At 38.4% G+C, this 21,639-nt stretch overlaps 1 protein-coding gene across 3 annotated transcripts; it reads right to left on the reverse strand.

The window, feature by feature from the left end:
* Window positions 1-577: 577 nt before the first annotated feature.
* klhl14 (kelch-like family member 14) lies at window positions 578-20,550 on the reverse strand. 3 transcript variants are annotated; one of them, XM_067435258.1, is made up of 9 exons: window positions 20,411-20,550; window positions 18,861-19,764; window positions 15,409-15,530; window positions 7,076-7,165; window positions 6,860-6,938; window positions 6,480-6,670; window positions 4,179-4,337; window positions 3,832-3,989; window positions 578-1,786 (listed from the first exon to the last, which is right to left on the reverse strand). In XM_067435258.1, the coding sequence occupies exons 2-9, from the start codon at window positions 19,739-19,741 to the stop codon at window positions 1,646-1,648; spliced, it is 1,821 nt and encodes a 606-aa protein (XP_067291359.1). In that variant the 5' UTR covers window positions 19,742-19,764; window positions 20,411-20,550; the 3' UTR covers window positions 578-1,645. The 3 variants fall into 3 exon arrangements, with proteins under 3 accessions (XP_067291359.1, XP_067291358.1, XP_067291357.1); XM_067435257.1 differs by lacking the exon at window positions 20,411-20,550 and adding an exon at window positions 19,975-20,109; XM_067435256.1 differs by lacking the exon at window positions 20,411-20,550 and having other exon boundaries at window positions 18,861-19,849.
* Between the last annotated feature and the right edge of the window lie 1,089 nt (window positions 20,551-21,639).

The raw sequence follows: 21,639 nt of genomic DNA on the forward strand, positions 1-21,639 counted from the left end.
GCATCTATTCTATATCTATATATATACTATTCATCAATTGTCATGCCAATAAATTTGAAGTAAATTGACAATTAAATTATTATATTAAAAAAGAAATACATTGAATTAAAGCCAAGTACATAACGAAGGCCAAATCTGTTGGCCAAACCAATGGTTTGATATTTTTGAATGCTAGCTTTTACCAGTGTGACATCTTGCCCCGTTCTCACCTACACCTCATTTCCTGGTGTCTCAAGGATGTTGCATGCTGACTGGCTGCAAAAGGCAAGCATTGACATTTTCTAATTTAACAAATGGCCCAAGTATTTCAATCCTTGAAATGTGCTGATGAAACATGTCTTCAGTTTGTCACAGTCATGTACAGTCCACATTATGTCTGCTAAAAGTAACACGTTTTACCTGTACTTGGGCCTTAAAATTAATTCAAACATTTTATCACATTTGTTTAATACTGTATTTAAACATAGTTTTTCTAACCAAACATAGTATTGCACATTGCACTGAAACGGAGAAATGCATAAATTATTGTAATAATGCAAATACACATACAGTAGATAAAGGCACTGTGTTGTTAAAGGGGGAGCTCAGACAGATTATTGATCCAGAAATTCAGTTTTTATTTTCATAGACTAAATGTAAAGAACATAACAGGATTTGAGAATAAATCCTATGAGCACAAAAATGTTCCACTGCAAGCGATTATTTACAACAATGAAAAACGTTCCCTTTTCTCATCAAAAGGGCCGACAAACACCAGTGCAACAAATTCAGATTTCATATCACGTCTCAGAGAAACCAATCAGGCCAATAATTTATTTGATTTAAAATGTCTGATTTTATAATGGGCAATTTTAAGAAATAAAGCAGCCTGATGTTTAAAATAGGCACTGTGAGATATGAACAGATATTAAGAGAAACAAATATGTATACCCACAGTTTAACACAATAAGCTTTTCCACTTCACGCCATGCATATATACCACATGGCTAAATAAATAATATACTGATTGTTCAAACAATAAATCATAATAACTTTTACTGAAATGTTTTTTTTTTAATAATTGACATTTATTCCCCTCTCATCTGTACAAATAACAATGTGCCACTTAAGTATGGCGGCAATATCAATAACAAGCAGACGTGGTGTGATATATATTAAATAGCTGATATCTACTCTACAGTGTACACAGAATCATGAGTTTTGCTTGTAAAACATGAGTGTTCCTTTGTCAACCCACTTCAGCATTCACTTTGATCAGCGATTTCCACAAAATACAAAGTACGTATGGAAGCTATATCGATTTGGTTCGAAAAAAGAATGCGTGCTACTGTATGTCAAGTTAAGCAAAAACATTTACGATAAAAAAAAGGATTGAATGTGAGCAGTTGAATGTCAACACACGTGAGCATCAAATACGCAAAGTTGATGATTATATCAGTTTAAAACTTTTAAGTATGAAAGAAACAAAGTGCTCTTGTCAGACCAGTAAAAAAATAATAATCTGTACACCTCATCTCCTCCTGTTCAAAAGCTGGGGGCTTTCCGTACGGAGAGTCTCCTCATTTGTTTGATTCGTTTAGCGATTGACTTTCCATCCCGACAGGTTTTGCCTCTTCTCGGCCGCATTTTTTGCCATTCTATATAGTTATTTGTTAAATGGTAAACAGGCCGGCAGTATGACTGTGGCACAGGCCGGCCCGGCTAAAGGTTCAGCAACTTCTCCTTCCATTTCTGTCCATGTGCCTTTCTCTGGGCTGTAACAAATGGTGGATGACTTGTATGCCCCCTGCAAGAAATGTTCAACTAGTTATTCTCACAATATTTCACACTTCAAAATGCTGCTTTATGCTTTTAAATGTATGTACAGTCAATATTTTAACGATCAAAAAAAAGGTCAGTGCACATGGTCCAAAAGGGTTGTACCTAGTCTCTTAATGAGGCATGGGTGTGCTTTGGGCGTAACGTGCAATAAACCAATCAGAGTCTCATCTCCCATTTCCTTTAAAAACCAGTTGCGCTCACACCATGGCAGAATTTGCGAATTGAAAGACTGAACGCTTCTCCAGAGAGGAATCATTTATTTTTAAAGGGTAACCATACCCTAGAACAACTTTTTTTAATTAAAGGAACTGTATGTAAGAAATGTATTTCAATGAATCATAAAATGACCCTGATGTGTCACTAGACATTAAGAAATCATGTTCATTTCAAATACTTATATCACTGACAACAGTAGTCCGGCCAGGATATTGTCATTTAAAAGTTTTTGTTGCAGCCCTCAACTGATGTTGATGTTGTCATGTTGTGTTTTGGCCTGAAGCTCCGCCCTCCACCTATTGACCAATCATAAAGTCAGTAGTGTTTCGGCATCCGGGTTGCCAGATCTGCTCTAGTTACCACAGCTGAGCTACAAACATTCCTGCTGATCCTGCTGCATATCTGGCAACCCCGAGTCAGGGGGAGGGGGATAGGAGATACACCGCTCTACAGTCATTTGAAAGTGATTGCAGTACCAGTTTTGGCCACAATCTTACATACACTTCCTTTAATGATCTGCAAGACTGGGGCTTTATTAGTGCCGTTCATTGATTCGGGTAAACATTTTGACATTTGGGTATAAAAAGTTTTAATTCTACAATATATGGTGTAAAAACATCTTAAGGTTGAACGGTGGCTACTGCAGTTGAATTTTCCTAATGAACATTGTTGCCATTGTGACGTATTTTAGCTTGAGCAAGTGGCTCGAATTGACAAGGCTCTGGCCCTGTGTCTACAGACAATTCACCCTCCTCCACTTCAGGTTAAAGTGGGGAAGAAAAGTCCTCTACTTCAAAAGATCGATGTGTTGCAAAACTACTGGCTTCACTCCAGTCATTCTCCATCTGTGAGAGTCTGACAGCTGTCTCGGCTCGTCCCCTCTGTCTCCGCTGGACTCTGCACACTCTTCCAGCATTTTTCAAATATTGCCAGTGGGTGGAGTTAGGCTGTAAACAGGGGTTTAGTTACCCTTTAATATTTAAAAATGTCTGTGTGCTGCTGCGTGTCCCTGTGTGTGTAATAAGCAGAGTGTATGCACGTTGTGCACCCGTCTATAGGCGCACATTACTAATGTGCACTTTAAAATAAAATAAAAAAATGATGACTTAGGTTTTTGTTGGTCAATGGCACAATTGTTTTCAGTTGCCTGAAAATAGCAACGCGCCAAAAATGCACCTGAACACACCTCGTTTTCAGACCAGCACGCCCATGGGCGAATAGATGGACGCAAATGCATTTCTATTTAAACAATGTGGCGCTGGACGTGAAAATGATAACTAGCGTCGCATTGCGCCGGGTGTATGATAGGGCTCATACATCCTGTTTACACCTTGTATTAAGATGCGTTTTAGTTAATCGGATCACAAGTTGTCGATGATGGTGTAAACGGGGTCTAAAGCATTCAGCGAGGCCTTGCTGCAGTCAGAGCAGAAATGAAAGCTGCTGCTCTCTGTATGTTTTTCTGGCGTCTCCAGTCGCGGTCATATGTAAATTGCATGCGCATATTTTGTCCATTCAATTGAAAGCCTATATATTTACATAGACCCTCCCTTTGAAGAAATCAGGATAGAAGTGGTTGAAAGTGGACAAAAGAGACGGATTAAAACACCAGGTTTAAACGGGAATGTGTCTCCCTCATCTATTTGTGATTTTAATTTCATGTAAAAATAATTAAAAAGTGATTAAATAAATAAATAACAATGCAAATAATACAATTAATTAAAATATGAAATAAAAAATGATATATAATATTATTAACATAGTGTATATATATATTAAGTGAGATGTGTTTACCATGCTCCAACTGTAGCCCCCAACCAAGTAAATACTGTCATCAAGAACAGCACATCCAGGCCCGCTGCGTCCCTCTAAGATGGGCGTTTGCAGGATATTCCACTGATCTGCTTTAGGGTCATAGCATTCCACCAGCATCACATCCAGATGAGAGAATCCTTCACACAGAGGAAAACAGTCAGGGGAAAACGTAATATATACGTATGCCAAGCTCTTACTTTGCAGAGGCGCGTCTAAGTGTTTAAGCTTTGGATCTAATCATTGAATGAAACTATATTGATCACTGTTGTGTACACAGTCAGTGTAGCCTCAGCTGCTGAGATTTGGGTTACGGCTGTTTAAATTACCCTTTAAGTGGTTGCCCCCAATAGCGTAGAGTCGGTCGTTCATGCCTGCGAGAGCGTGGATGGCTCGCTTAGTGTTCATGTCCTGTTTCCGAGCCCACACGTCCATCACGGGGTCGTAGCAGTACAGCCAAGACACGTATTCGCCATTGTGAACCCCACCTGAAACATAACACACACAATACCAGTTTAAACATAAGGAGAGATTAAAGATTGGCAAAAAATGAAGTCAACATGAAATCAAAATTGATCAAATTTACTTTCTAAATGCACATGTCTGGTCTTTTTTTTTATCTAAAGAGACTTGCATTGCATTTAAGCTATAAACTTATTTATCAGTTCATCCATTTGAGCTTGGTCTTTCAAGCACAATGCTCTACTGTTTAGACTACAGGAATGATTTAAGTTATTCTAAATAAAAAATGTTTGTCGATTCTGAAACATCTTTCCTTCTTGGCTAATGTCAAGTACTTTTCGCCTAATCGTGTGTCAAATAGACACATGGTAACACTTAAGCTTAGGGTAGCGTTCTCATTATTAACTAGTTGCTTATTATCACGCATATTACTAGAATATTGTCTGTTTATTAGTACTTATAAAGCACACATTAATGCCTTATTCTGCATGACCATTCTACATCCCTTAATCCTAGCCAATACTAGGATTGCAACTAATGATTATTTTGATAACTGATTATTTCTTTGATTAATCGGGTTTTAAAAAAAAAAGTATTTATTGACAAAACACACTATTCCACATTCTGCCCAATGCTGTCCTTCAAACAAACATACAAACTGAATGCCCGGAAAACATATATAGTGAATATGTTTATATCTATGCTATATGTAAAAGATCTATAAAGCAAAAGGACTGTGTAACCCCTTAACTGTCACCCCCTTTTTGGGAATGGACATGAAAATGCATGTACGTTTGGTATTGTTTTAAAAAAATAAAAGTTATGGAAGTTTAAATTTACTTTAAATCAAAAATGTACTGTACTAAATATTATTTTTACTATAAAATTACTATAAAATCAAAGCCATATGTCTAACTAAGTTGTGTTCCAAATTTAAAGTTGATTTAAAAAAAATATGTCCCATTTTTTTATGTATTATGCTGTAACAAATTAATACATTTCTGTCCAAATATCACTTCTATCACAAAATGCGGAACCTTGAGACTCAGACCTTTCTGATGTTATGTGTTTTGTCAAGATCAGAAAAGGTTTTGATTATAAATTATGAAACATGATGATGCCCAATAGGGGAGGAGCCCGCTGAAATATTTTAGAGTACCATTTCTATGGTAACACAACGTCTAATTTTCACAGGATGATTTTGGAGTTTGTAAGCTTTCGATGGATACCTAACATATGATAATTACTAAAATAAGGCGATAAAACAAGGTAATATTATATTTTAGAGAATAATATATTTATACTATACTTTTTAGAGAATAATATTATTTTATAGATTTTTATGGATAAACACTAGAATATATATTTTATTATTAACCTTTAGCATTAAGCCAAAGTTTCAATGATTAAAAGTGCGTGCATTGACTTTTTGTGACAGCTCAGAACTCCTGTTCTCATTAGATTTTTTTGAGGTGCACTCTTGTTATAAATGTATCTATTACCATTCCTAAATAATTTGTAACAAAAAACAGTCATAAAATATCTATTTAGAAGTCTTAGACGTCTCCAACCATATATAGTTTGTCATGATTAGATTTCATTGTAGTATAGTGAAGTAAACTTCAGTGACAGTCCCTACAATAAAAGACCCTTGTAATAAAAATAATAAAGACATTTTTAAATTAATTTGTTCATAGAAAAGAGTTATTCAGTGCTATAAATTAACACGACTGGTGTAAGTTTTCTGTGCACGATGGATAGACGCAACTAATCAAACATGTCTTTGTCAGTGATTTTCATTATCATTTATTATCGATTTTATTGATTAGTTGTTGCAGCACTAGCCAATACCTAAAATTAATATCTACCTTACTAACCATTAATAAGGAGTGACAGTTTGACCTTAAACTGAAGTGTGACCAGAGACACTTTTCACAATACAATGAATTCCCAATGGATACATTTAAGTTTTCACATTTTATGTTGAATTTATAAAAAGTAATAAAGTAGCTGTTCTAGTGTTCGAAATACATCTAAGAAATACCATTGAACTGTGCTGTTAATAGCATGGCAAGTCACTTGTAGACTTCATCGCTGTAACGGCACCTGTTAGTAACGTCTCAGAAACTTTGATTAATTCACTGTTTGGATGAGGTGTATCGTCAGACCTGAGATGTATATTTTCCCATTGTGCACGGCGCCTGCGTGTGCAGCCAGCGGCTGAGGGAGAGACGAAACGTAATTCCATTCGTTTGTCTCAAGGTTATAGGCTTCAACGCTAGACAGATAACCTGTCTCGTTCCTTCCCCCAACAACATACAAGTGCTTATCCAGGCAGCAAGCGAAGAAACTCGCTCTCCTGAAACAAAGACAAGATGAAAAGATCGTCTCTTAAAATCAGTCAACGTAGAGACTGTTTACAGCAAATATCCCCGTCGCAACCATGAGTGAAAAATTCATCACAAAGGCTTAAGAAATAATTATAGCCATGTTAGGAAGAGCTCTTATTATTTTATGAATAATAAGTCATTTTCAGAAGGCATCATACCTCTCCTGCATGGGCGGTAGTTGGATCCAGCTATTGAATCTCGGATCATAACGACTTACAAAGTTAGTGCTGTGTTTGCCTGCGAAGATGAAACACATGTTAGTTTTATTCCACAGTAACATCATAAACATTGTTTGAAATAGCAATAATGCCCATCAATGTCAGTGATAACATTGGTTTTATTCAGCTTCTCATAGAGATGTATTCATGTTTTACCATTAGGGTTCCACTGGTCTTCTCCACCCAATAAAAGCAGGAAGTTCTCCACCTCAACTACACAGTGATGGGCGCTGTTATACGGCATTACTACAACAGAGACAGACACAACACAAATGAGTCTAGAGCAAAAAGAACATGATGCATCTGAATGGGGAAAGCTCGATACATTAGCCAAGCCAATGATATTTGACCACTTTGAGATTATCAGCATCCTCAAATCAATTATTACAGTAAATATTATGTGAACTGCTGTTCATTCACAGTTACAACATCATTAAATGTGTAAAGGATCAGGTAAAGTCAACCATTGCAGCAATCCCACTAATCCCACAAAGGAATAACACTCAAGAAACATTAAATCATCAAAGTAATATCATTCAAGTTCATCAGTATTTGACAAGTTAAACCATTCACTGCTAATGGCCAAATTATTGTTTGTGGCATAATATATATTCAGCATTAAACGAAGTATATAAAATGAAAGGTTATGATTTCTGAAGGCTCATGTGACACTGAAGACTGGAGTAATGATGCTGAAAATTCAGATTTGCATCACAGAAATAAATTATATATTTTAAAGTATATTAAAATATAACCATTATTTTTATATTGTAAAAATATTTCAGAATATTACGTTTTTTTCTGTATTTTTGATCAAATAGATGCAGCCTTGATGAGCAGAAAATACTTCTTTCAAAAACATTAAAAATAGTAATGTTTCCAAACTTTTAACTGGCACATATATACATGTTTATAAAATATATATATTATACATTTAATTTTTTTTTTTTTAGGAATCACTCAAATGAAAGATACAAAAATTGCAATATACAAAATAAAAAACTAAAACTAAAAGAAACAAAAACAGAGGTTCACAAAAAAATTAAGCCTTATTTAATTGCACTTTTCTCAATATTCTGAATGAAAAATGTCACAACAACCAATCAAATAGTACGTCCTCATATGAACAGTTTTGTGGTAGATTTCTGATGTACAGGCTGCTTTCCAGCGCTATTCCTTCCTGTCTCCATCTTCTCTAATTCTCCAGCTCCTGCAAAAGTGACCCCCAGTTGAAATAGAGAGAAATGGTCGTAGGGTGACAGTCATAATGAACATGATCATGTTCAGTCCATAAATCTCCGTCCGGTGCCCGTGCAGCGTAAATCAGTCGTACGCTAAGAGCCACCTGTCTGCCTCCATCATTCATTTCCACTGTCACATCTCCGCTGCCTGATGGATCACAGTTGCTGTAAAATTAGACAGCCTTGAATCGTGCTTTTTTCCATTTGGCCTCTTCTACCGCAATCTAACTGGAGTCTGACGCACAGAGAACGGATTCGGACTGAATCTCACAGCTCCGTCCCACGAGGGGAACCTCTCGACTGTCTCGCTGGGCACAAAACCTGATTGACAGAGATCTGACTGTCAGTGAGAGAATGATTTGGCTTCTCAGCTGTCTGGAGCCATGCGGGGCTTTTGTGGCCTGCTGACATTTACTACACGTCCCAACAGGCTCAGCTTAGGAAAGTGATTTGTTGCGAGATGATTTAAATGATCAAGAGGTCACAGTCTAGGCTTTGTTATTGATCTTACAGCCTGATCTACACAGGTGCAGAATCTGCAGATGCATCATATTGCTAAACTGACTGAGAAGAAGCCTGCACAGTGAAGACATATGATATTGACTTTTAAAGGATCCAATCTCCTGAAATTCAGCTCACAATGTCTTTGTTTTTCAGTCTTTTAGCACAGAAAAAGAAGAAGAAAAAAAACATCCTGGGGTTAATTTCCAAATTGAAATATCTAAGGTAAAGTTTATGTAAATCTCACAAAGCTTGTCAGGAGCATGTCTGTATCAAAAATTAAAAATTAAAAAATAAATAAAATATTTTAGGACCATGAAGACTATTTACATTGACATTCTTTTCATGAGAATTAAGAATTCTCACTGATAAATAAAATTTAAAAAACTTTTTTCAGCCAGCAAATAAAATGCTTTTTTAAAATACTTTTATACTAAAAATAAATTACTATAAAAAACTATTACAGAAATATAATTTTAATGAGAATCACTATCGAGAAGAATAAAATTAAAAAAGAGAAGTAAAATAGAAAATTGGTCAATGAAAATGTATCAATGTAAATATAAGAGAAAAAAAATCTAATAAATCATTAAATTAAAAGAAACTATAAAAATATATATGTAAATAAGGTAAATTGTGAATTCTGTTTGTAAATTCATTGGAGCACCGATGTAAGTGTTTATAAATAATGTGTATTGAAGTGCTTTTAATTAATGCTGATTTAAATAAATCATTGAGAAGATTAATAAAATAAATTAAAAAAGAAAAGTAAAATTGGAAAGCGCTTAATTGTCATGAAAACGTATTAATGTAAATATAAGAAAGTACATTAATCTAATAAATCATTAAATAAAAAAATACTACAATAATTATATATATATACCTGCGGAAGCAGTGGACTGAGTCTGGAGTAGAAACATCCAGAGCCACCGTACACAGGCGTGTGCAGGAAATGGGCTACAGGTGCCGCATTCCCCAGGTCAAGACACTTTTGGGCTACAGAGAAGCAGCACTGGACTGTTGCTCAGTGGTCCAAAGTACTTTTTTCAGATGAAAGCAAATTTTGCATGTCATTCGAAAAATCAAGGTGCCAGAGTCTGGAGGAAGACTGGGGAGAAGGAAATGCCAAAATGACTGAAGTCCAGTGTCAAGTACCCACAGTCAGTGATGGTCTGGGGTGCCATGTCAGCTGCTGGTGTTGGTCCACTGTGTTTTATCAAGGGCAGGGTCAATGCAGCTCGCTATCAGGAGATTTTGGAGCACTTCATGCTTCCATCTGCTGAAAAGCTTTATGGAGATGAAGATTTGGTTTTTCAGCACGACCTGGCACCTGCTCACAGTGCCAAAACCACTGGTAAATGGTTTACTGACCATGGTATTACTGTGCTCAATTGGCCTGCCAACTCTCCTGACCTGAACCCCATAGAGAATCTGTGGGATATTGTGAAGAAAAAGTTGAGAGACGCAAGACCCAACGCTCTGGATGAGCTTAAGGCCGCTATCGAATCATCCTGGTACTCCATAACACCTCAGCAGTGTCACAGGCTGATCGCCTCCATGCCACGCTGCATTGAAGCAGTCATTTCTGCAAAAGGATTCCCGACCAAGTATTGAGGGCATAACTGAACATAATTATATGAAGATTGGCTTTTTTTGTATGAAAAACACATTTCTTTTATTGGTCGGATGAAATATGCTAATTTTTTTAGATAGGAATTTTGGGTTTTCATGAGCCGTATGCCAAAATCATCAGTATTAAAAAAATATAAAAGACCTGAAATATTTCAGTTGGTGTGCAATGAATTTAAAATATATGAAAGTTAAATTTTTATCATTACATTATGGAAAATAATGAACTTTATCACAATATGCTATTTTTTGGAGAAGGCCCTATATATATATATATATATATATATATATATATATATATATATATATACAAATTGAAAAATTGCTTAAATGTTGTGAAAATAAGCTCTTAATTGCCCTGAAATAATTATTATTTCTCAATGCAAGAAGTAATTTCTTAATTTGTTTACTACATGTTAATAAGTTTCAGGTGAAACATGTTGTCCCTAATCTAAATGATTAACACAATGGCATTAAATGCACAATATGGAATAATTGACATTTCAACTTATAAGAAATAACAAATAAGTGTTTTGCATCCTCTCATTTTGACCCTAGCACACTGAGTGCACTAGGTGGCAGTCTCAGCACAGAGCAGAAAGCCAGGGAAGCAGAGAGGTGCAGCCAGTCATGAGAACCATCCTAAATAGTGCTGATGAAGGTTTTAATCAGTCGCTGTTCCCCCCCTTTTGGGTTTCGGCTCATTGCAAAGTTATGATTGAATGTTAATAACCTGCACACCCCAAACGACATCAAGGGGCTGCTGGTGTGTTCACAGGATGATTTTGCAGTTTGGTCGCTCCGCCTGGCCATGGGCCATTTAAGACTCGACGTCTGAGGCAGAAATAAAGGACATTACACTATGACCTTATGAGTGTAAGTTATATAGATCCAGATGTAATTCATTAATGAATGTTATGCATGCTGCCAAACGCTTGCAAGCAGGTTTCGGAGCGTAAGGTGTCTTTGTAGGTCTCACACCTCAGCGATGCAGTGATTGGATGACTGAACGCAATCTTAGCCATAAAACAAAATGACTGCACGTCCGTTTATGTCCTTGTTTTGCCTTGGCAAGGACCAGACACTATAGAATCGTTTTAATTAAATCATAATACACTGTGTCTTGGCTCATTGCTAAATTGCAAAAACGAACTATCTTATATAGTTATAAGTATTTTATATTGAGCTATATAGACGGATTATAATCTGTTTATATGGTTTTAAAAAGTGCTATGAAAGAGTTTCCACTTTCCAAGTTTCTCTCCAAACACATGACCTGCTACTTTTTAGAAGAATAAACTCCAGGCATTTTGAGTAAGGTGGCTTTTGCTATCCCACAAGCCACCTGGAGCTTGCCATATATACACATACATGTCACATGTGCAGACAGCAACTGACTGACTCTGAACAAGTTTTTGTTCAGGAGATTATTTGTACAATAATACACAGTTTTAACAACCTGATTAGCAGCTAGCACTAGGGCTAACAGCTAGCCACAAGCAACAATTGCTGCATTTACTTTTGACTCTGATACATTATATCAACTAACAATTTGTTAAGAGGAAAATATGCAAATGCACTGGAAAGAAAAATCACCAAGAAGATCTCTTTGTTGCCTCAATTGTTTCTCGTAGACAGCAATGAAATTACATTTAGTAGAGCAAATGAGAGCTGTCTCCAGCTTCTCAGATGTTTCACCTGAGATTAAGAGCCTTTTAATCTCCACTAGATTTCAGAAGAGATCATAACAATGTCTCAAACTGTACTCGCAATCAAAAGTCAGAGATCTCAAAGTGAACTCAAACAATTGAGTATCTTAATGGGATACTCCACCCCAAAATTGAATTCTGCCATTATTAACGCACTTCCCCACATGATCTTTCAAACCTGTATGCATTTCTTTCTTCTGTAGAATGCAAAAAAAGTTATTTTTAAGAATCTTCAATTTTAATCTTCATTTTATAGACAAATAAAAACAACAACACTGATACATTTCTCAAAATATCTTTTTTATGTTTCACAGAAGACAGACAGACATGTAGTTTTGGAAAGACATTGGGGTGAAATAAATGATCCGTGATCTGTACGGACCAGGCCCCATGTGATTCGCGTATTAATTGCACGTTTAACCACGATAGAGTCAAAGTTGATCATTTGCACATCTTAATAATTCAAGCACAAGAAGAGGCGAAAGAACTCGAACAGCGAATTGATTCCTCTTTAGCGTCTCCTTGCAATTGGAAGGACACATACTCACAAAATTATGTCAAAATACCTGTCTCGGCAAGTATCCTTAAACACAGTCGGTTATCTTTAAAGTAAATGTAAAGTTGAGAAAGAGACTGGATGTGTATCATTATATTGGATCGGTGCATTCAATCTTAAAGTGACAGCAGCCATTATAAATCTGCTTCTCTGTGCCATTAATGTTAATCCAACAGCTTTAACAAATATTAATCTATATTAAATGTATAGTGAACACTATAGTATTATTTTACATTTAATTATTAGATTTCTGTACCTGAAATAAATTCTACCGTTAGACATTAATTATTATCTATACTTGTAATTAATGTATGCGTCTTATTTTTTTTTACTGGTTGTTTACTTGCCTTTAATGTTTGAACTTTATTAGTTACATAAAAGTATTTAAAGTGAGCTTTTAAAGCACAATTTGGATTAAAATATCCCAAAACCACTAGAACAATGTTATATATTGTTGACTTGTGTACTTATATTATCCTAAATGTTTCCAAGAATGTTTAAATGCAGAGATATAAGCAATTTTGTGTCTGTGCGGCGCCTATCAATGACATCATACCCACGTTATCCTCGGTTTTATTTTGTTGACCATGGAAACACCAAAGACACTTTAATATATTATGTGTTTTATTAGACAGTTGAGCGACTGTTTGGATATATTCATCAACAGAAAACAAATCATTGTTATACAGCTCAACACAGTTAGTCTTATTACATTACGGATTATCTTATGTAACATTATTACATAACGTCCGAGTCCTGCACGGGTCCGATTTTGTAAATCAGCACCCGCCCGTACCCTCGGTGCGTTAAACGGCATCCGACCCGTTTTCCGACACGGAGCACTAATTAAAATCCGCACCCGACCCGACCCGCTTCAAATTAAACCGACACCCAACCCGCACCCGAAATAAAATCAGTTTAGCATATAACATTATATAGGCCTACACATTTATTGCCAGGTCATACAAAAGTAAATACAGCACCGCGCCACGTCTTTAAAATTCCAACACATTATTTTCAATGAGTGTATGCACACTGGTGGCGGCATTCGGTGCCTGTCCGCGGCGACTCAGGAAGTTGTTCAAAATCCTACCGCGCCACAGAGTGCCAATGTAGGCTACTGATTTCACCCTGTGCTACAAGATGCACACATCGTGCAGCTCTTCTGCCAGTATTGGATTCAAAACTGAGCTCGCACGGAAGCCTATATAGTCTAATGTGCGTGTCCGGCGCTGAGCTTCCCCTCCGCTGTGCGACCCCCCTTGACGCCTTGTGTGAGTTTTTGAAAGTGAAAGAATCCTGGGAGGGCACGCGGCGGTTACTTGAAATACAGGCAGGACATATTTTTGTAGATGTGTTCCTAAAAATATGCATACATTTTTACGTTTGCACGTGACTGTTTTAAACCCGTGTTAGACCCGTGTTTCCCCCTTGCCAACCCCGACTCAAACCCGTATCCGACACAGTTGGATGGTTTTCGGTACACGAACCCATGCAGGACTCTGCATAACGTTGGTCTTTTTACGTAATGTTATAACTTTCAACACACTCAAATGTGTCTAATATGATAAAACAGCGCTGCGCTACCCCACATACTTATGACCCGAAGAAGTGGAAGCGCTCGTCTGCGGCAGAATAAAAGCTCCATTGCTCTCGAGCCACGTTTCACTCTCATTAGCAATCGCTCCACCGGCCTCATTCTGCTCTAACAGCTCTCAGCCCCACCCTGCTTCATACTACAGGAATGTTAATAAATCTTTAACACATTAGCTCATCCATGAATATGTCCGAGTACTGTCGGATTCTTTTGAGGTGAAGGCAACAACAAGCTACGCCTTTGTTTTGAATAAGCGACCGCTTGCGGTGAAAATTACATATTGTGCTTTTAAGTAATACATGGAAAGTGAGTTAATCCGAAAAATGATCCGATCCACGACTCAAAAAGCTAATTGGATCTAAACCGTGAGTTTTGTGATCCGTTGAACCACTAAACAAAATTAATAAATTATGACAAATTTTACATTTTTGGGTGGAGTATCCCTTTAATTGTTTCTTTTTGAGTGCAAATGGGAACTCCTCATGTGTTTCCTCATGAACTCATTCCAAAACTAAATGGTGTGAGCTGTGCCACAGTTTATTTGCAGCTCTCTACTACATGTCAACCATTGCCTCCTTTGTGTTTGTTTTTAATGGTATTAGGAGAAACATCTGAGACAAAATTAAGACAATGAGACATACTAATTAGAAACTTGAGCTTCAAAAGAGCATTTAAAAAGGCAGATTCCATTCCACAATTACACTATGACATCATTTTTCATGATTATGATATCAGTACTCAACATTCCGACACATTTGATCTCTATTTGTTGTCATTTAAATCCTTCTAAGAATTCTTATTCTGGTTCTAATTCCTCATGCACACAACAAACTATTGGCAGTATGCAAACCTCTCCTGTTCCTTCCCTTCTGCTCACGAAGACAAATGCACTTACGAAAACGTTTGCCCTAATAAAGCAGTTCAATAAGAATACGTGTCATCTTCTGATGATGAATCTTCCTGAGATCATTAGATTAAAATTAATCTTGCTGGCACGCTTATGCAAAAAGACAGGCAAAAAAACAAAACAAAAACACACAAGTGAATCCAGGCGTTGCAGCTCCACAATGGTGTGAAGGCAGTCATGCTCTGATTAAAAAGTTACATTAAAAGTGATAGTGATACATCATTACCTCCTGCATCTCAGGAAGCTCTCGCTCTATTCTGCTCTGCGATGAAGCACAACCCAACGCAGGCAGGGTTCTTCCTGTGGAAGAGAAAAGATCTATACTAGCAACACAAGAGCAGGCACTCACTTGTAAGGATCTTCCATGTCTTCTTTTCGTCATCGTAGTACTGAACCAGATTACTAGGGAGGCGGTCGGGACCCGGAGGCAGGCCCCCAACCAACAGGAGCATCCGTTTGTTTGAGCGAATCCTGTGTTACAGAGGGACGGGGAAACATATTCATTAACAATTCTGTCATTAGCTGTTATTAGTGCAGAGCAATTACATATCGAATGAGACGCCACAACAAGGTAAAGCGTGTACAAGCACAGCAAGCCGAGGAGAGAACATGAGAGAATATTAATGCTGAATGACTCTATCACCACCGTCAAATGAACAAAAAAAGAAAGAAAACGGAAATGACTTCTATTGATTTGCTCATTTTAAGTTGTAGAATCAATTAGCCTCACTGCGATCATGAAGGATTTGTGTTCTGCGGTGCTCATTTATGCATAATGTAGTGACTAGTTACTAATGCAAAGTCTCATTTAAAATTGTGAAATCATGAACATAAACACAAATAAATCATTTGAATTTGGTCACATTTTCGAGAGCGCTGCAACAAATAATCGATAATGAAAATCATCGACAACATATGCAATTATCGATTAGTCACATCTGCCCAACATGCATGGAAAACTTCCGCCAGTTGCATCAAATTACTGAAAACGCTTTTAATCATTTTAATAAAGGGATTTAAACTGTCCTTTTGCTTTATAGCTCTTTTGCCATAGCATAAATATATTCACTGTTTTCATAGCATTCAGTTGGCAAGTTTGTTTGAAGGACAGCATTGGGCAGGATGTAGAATAGTGTGTTTGTAACACTTTGTAACAAATACTTCCCTCGGACCCGAAGACCTACAATTATACTTTAAAATATTGTCCAGTAAGCTTATTTAATTTCATGTTTTTGGACAAATTTCATGCGGATGATTTACTACTTTGTTCCCTCGACTTGCTAAATCATCCACACAATTTACTAATTCGTTTCCTCAATTTATAGATCGTGTGCACGATTTAGCCTACTGTTTTTTCCTGCATGTCATGTGCGGGGCTCTGTAACGACCTTTGTAATTCAGCTTAAAATATCTTACATTAGGTATCTTTGACGACCTCTTGTGGAAAAAATATTACAGATTTCATGACTTTTTTCCATTAGATGGCTCAATAAGGAGCTGTTCCACTGGGTCCTGACATCAGTTATCTGAAGTGTGCATTCAGATACAGGTGTAGACGAGTTTTTTTAGTTTGAAGTTTGAGCATTTTTGGGTTTTTCTATGTGTACTAAACATTCCTGGCATTCCATTAATTCCTAAGGGGGTCAAATTGACCTGCGCAGAATGGATTTGTTTCTTTGTTTTTTTTTTACATTTCAACCACAAATCTCCTCGAATCGAAGTAGGACAGAAGTCCTTGGGTCTTGGATTACTCCGATGGTGGTTAAAATGACCTGAGGAAAGGATAAATCAACGATATAATTGGCCAACTAATTGATTATTAAAATACTTGTTGTAGAACTAATTTTCAGAGGTGTGTATGTTTATTTATAGCTATTTGCTTTAAATGTTATCCCTTAAAGGGATACTTCACCGCTATTTCATATTAAACTATGTTATTCCCTTAACTAAAACGAGTTGATACATACCTCTCTCGTCTCAGTGCGTGCACTTAATCGTTCTTATGCGCGGTGACGATCACTAAGCCCAGTTCATTGACTATGGTACTAAACAGAGATAAAGTTAGAAGGGACCAAACACCTCCCCCCTATTGACAGAAATGAGAGAGGGAGAGGGAGATGTGAGGAAAGATGTTTCGGCCGGGACTTATGACTGCGCTGAGTCGAAGTTCTCTCAGAAGTGCTATTCCGCCATACATTATAGTTCTCCTTTTTAATCCGATTAGAAAAGCGCCACGTTTTATTTTATGTCACCATACTTGATCGTTCAACTATTCGTGTAACTGTATTTAAATAGGGAAAACATGGAGGTGTTTGGTCGCTTTTAACTTGACCTCTGTTTGGTACCATAGTGAATGAACTGGGCTTAGTGGGCTAAGCTAAATGCTATCAGATCGTCACCGCGCGTCAGAGCGATTAAGTGCACGCACTGAGATGAGAGAGGTATGTATCAACTCATTTTAGTTCAGGGAATAACATAGTTTAATATGAAAAAGCGGTGAAGTATCCCTTTAATGACTGTTATACCTTGAATATTGACAACAAATCAGCCAATGCGGCTGTGATTCAAACTATGTAAATGTCTTGACAGCCTTATTTATTCTGTGTTCTTATCCTATAGGCCAAAGTCGTGCATGTGACTATTGACTGTCACAGATATATCTAAATCATTGCTGCTTGCTTAGCTCATGAATATGCATCCATCCATCCGTTCAGTCAATCAATAATTTAATTTAACAAATCAACTAATGTCGAATCAATAACAAAATATTTAGCTGCAAATTACTATTATCAGTTTAGAGACCTTGCGGTTAGCCTGTGCAATTAAAATCTCAGATTGAATAAGTGCTTAAAAGTCTGGGTGTTCAATATTTACAATCCCCGTCAGCTCTATATCCCTGGGATATAAATGGACAAGTCCAGCCGTGGCAATGAATCTAGTCAGTCTTAAACACTAGTATCATCATCAGGACACTTCAACTGAGTCATTTATTGATTCCATCTCATTTAAGTTCATGGATGATGCTCAGCAATTGATATTAAGACAGGTGAGGAGAGCTGATACACAATCATGAGATGAGAGATTGACAAATAATAACAATTATGTTAGCAAATGCATATTTATATCATGCCCTTTTGGCTTTCACCACATCTTAATTCCTGATTCCAAAGTTTAAAAAAAGAGATATTTAAAATGAAAATCTCATTGCAAACAATCTCTCATATTCTCCAACAACTGATTCCAGTTTATTCCACGGTCACCTATTCCTGCTAATTATCCCATCTGCAGACTGCAATAATGTCTGCAGTATGCAAGCTTGCAACAGTGCTGAAATTAATCAACCCTGAAACAGCACTATGAGGAATAGAATGAGGATCTCACTGATAAGGCAAAGCGTGGAAACTCTGTGAACAAATACGGATCAGATATTCCAACAAAAGACTGCTAAGCTAATCCAATTCAATTCACAAGTTAACTATGCAGCATGTAAGAACATATGAGATCTTTACTAAAAAGATTGATCTCTTTACTGACACCTGTCACAAGCCTGTTCCAATAGCATCAGGGCATGATCACGTGCACAGTGTGTTGTACTCTACATGTACACTCATGTCTGACACACACAACTGATAAAACTACTTTTCTTGATTTGCAGACAAAACTGTGAAAATACATGTTCTTACTGTACACCGTTTTATTTTTGTTTCCATGCACACATCAATTTACATGTTAAAAAATGTTTTAAAAACAGACTAGTCTCTACACAAGAAAGCATGATCATGATCGTGCAGAAGGTCCTACCTGCTGGCTGTGGTCTGTCTGCAGTGCTGTCTGAAGGGCATCAGGTGGTAGTTCATGGCATCTAGGAGCAGTTTCTGGCACACCGGGTCAGTCCTCATAAAGTCCACCGACTGCACCCTCTCCACCAGCTCCGGGGCAGGGATGAGGGCGAAGCGCAGGCGCTTCATCAGGTCGGGAGCGTAGTGCATCCTGGTCTCCCTGTCGTGCTCCAACCACAGCACGGACATCTGAAAGAGCGCCAGCTCCGACTCCACGGGCGGAGGCAGGGCGTCCAGCATGGCGCACATCTCCTCAAAGTTCAAGAGGAGCACGTCCTCCACCAGGTACTTGTTGGCGAGCTTCTTGGTCTCGTCCAGCCCGTGCAGAGCTGCGATCTTGCAGATCTGCTTGTAGTTCTGCACCGAGATCTGGTCGTTGAGGAACTGCACGCTGAGTTTGGTGATCTGGGGGATGTTGAGGATCTTGCTGACGGAGAGCACCTCCTCCACCGTGTCCAGGGAGAGGGTGACGTTGGCCGTGTAGAGGTACTCCAGCACCAGCCGCAGACCGATGGAGGAGCAGCCCTGCAGCACCAGGTTGTTGATGCTGGAGCGCGGGCTGGGCAGGAGCTTGTCGTCGGGGGAGGAGGACGGGGTGCCGGTGCTGCCTTGGTCCTTCGCCGCCAGCCCGTCTTCTCTGCTCAGCATGTGCGTGGAGAACAGGGACCTGAAGTACTGTGAGCAGGACGCCAGCACGGCTTTGTGGCAGTGGAACTGCTGTCCCTGCGCCGTGAGAGTCACATCGCAGAAGAGCTGCTTCCTCCACAGGAGGTTGAGACCGTGCAGCAGAGTGTCGCTGTGAGTCGGGTCAAACGTGGAGGTTCGGTCACCCGATCTGGACATGACTTCGGGGCTGCGCACACCTCCTGCGAGTAAACAATGCCATTGGTGCACTACACTGCATGAGCCAGATTTATAAAAGCATATGCATTCTGAAAGTATCTCTCTCATTCATGCATGCATGTGCATCTCAACAGTATATATAATGCATGCATGCTAACGTATTAAGTTTGCAGCACGCATCAGCTGCTTTCAAACAAGCACATGCATTACAAAGCACATGAATAATTGCATACCCATCTATACGTCTCATGCATGCGTTCTTGAGCACGTCAAATCCAATGGTCGCTGCGGGCTGAAACAAACTATGCCGGGTTGTTGAAAAGCACAGCCCACGATGTAGCCTACAAACTGCCCGCTATCTGTTATCCGGCCACGCAAACGCACACCCCCTTACAAGACATAAACGCATGCACACATTCCCCCCGATATGCGATACAAAAGCAATTAGTTTGTCTCCCGCAACATCAGCATCACCACCATAGATGTGCGGTTGCGCATCGCTTTGGTCGGCAACAACACAATGCAATCGCTCCGTTCAACAACACACGCGGTATTTATCACCCAATCTGAGACAGAACACCAGAAGAAACGGCAACTTTCAGCCCATGGAAGATTTACGCACAGTGCGCACCCGTGCTGAATGCTAGTAGTAGGTATCCAAAAACTTACCTGACTTAAAGAAAAGTAAAGCTGTGGCTCCTTCTGTGCACTTTCTTTGTTCAGTCCTGTTGGAAAAGTCTATGATCGATGGATCAGAATCCTAACCATTGATCCCGCTCATTCAAGCTCATTGATCATTTATGTTTCCTCTGAATTAACAAGAAGAAGAAGTGTGTGTGAGTGTGAGAGGAGCTGTGTGCTTTCTGCAAGAGAAGAAGAAGAAGAAGAAGAAATATACGTGTGACAAATTATGCTACCAAGAAACAACACATCATTATCCTTGGGCCTGGGGCTCAGTGAGTCGTAACGAGAGTAATAGGAAATCCACGGTCGGGGAGAGAAACGGACGCGCATGGCCGGTGGAGAGAGACCGCGCAGGGGTATGGATGCTGGAGAGACTCGCAAAATTATGGCTCAAGGCTATTGTAAAAACTGTCGAGCGTAAATGACTGCGATTTCAAACATCTATGGAAAAAGAGGAGAGGAGAAAAGGCGAGTCTTTCCTCTCTTTCTCTCTGCGTTATGGAGAGAACCGTCAAGTTTTAGTGCGCATTGCTAATTAGTCAATTTCTCTGTTCCTTCACAGCCCGACGCCTCTGCTGCTGAGCTGAAACTGCTAATTTCTGGGACCAGCCTTTTTTTTGGGCTCTGAACGGGGGATGGATGAATGGCTTGTCTCGCACAAATGACAAAAAGCCCCCCTCTGCCTTAATCTCCATCGCCAAAATAACCCCATCTTTTTCTCCTTTTGCTTAGTCCTTCAAAAGAACGAACAAGGGACTTTGGGCAAACTTGTCTTGTGGTCTTGAGTAAGCATCATAGACATGACATGCAATGCAAAGCAACGTATGTCTTAAAATGTAGATGCTAATGCTGGTCAATTATTTTATATTGTGTCTAATGAGCCAAATAAATTCATAGTTCTTTAGTTCGCTATTGTTTTAAACAATAATGAATTCATTTGATATGTCTGGAAGGGGGAAACCTTCAAATAAATGCCTTGACTTGCATCTTTCAATTGCATATTCATAAGAAATGAAACATCTAAAACCAAGGTATCAGTGATACACTTGTATGGTCACGGTGCATTAAAATGAACCAACTGTGTTTTTTTCCAGCTTAAATAGTGGCACCATCATATTACGGTCATTCAGTTCTCTTGGTCAAAACAGTCTGCAGAAAAATCATATATATCAGGTAACTAATTCTTCATATTATAAAATGAAATAGTTGCTTGA

The sequence above is a fragment of the Pseudorasbora parva genome, chromosome 24 (assembly GCF_024679245.1).
Source record: "Pseudorasbora parva isolate DD20220531a chromosome 24, ASM2467924v1, whole genome shotgun sequence".
NCBI lineage: Eukaryota > Metazoa > Chordata > Actinopteri > Cypriniformes > Gobionidae > Pseudorasbora > Pseudorasbora parva.

Bases quoted from the DNA above. Each gene is read 5' to 3' on its own strand.
- klhl14 (XM_067435256.1), bottom strand. From the start codon at position 19,849: ATGAGAGAGATACTTTCAGAATGCATATGCTTTTATAAATCTGGCTCA. The intron at 15,531-18,860 runs GTAGGACCTTCT...TCTGTAACACAG, and splicing joins AGACAGACCACAGCCAGCAG to GATTCGCTCAAACAAACGGA. The intron at 3,990-4,178 runs GTAATTTAAACA...CTCTGTGTGAAG, and splicing joins TGGGGGCAACCACTTAAAGG to GATTCTCTCATCTGGATGTG.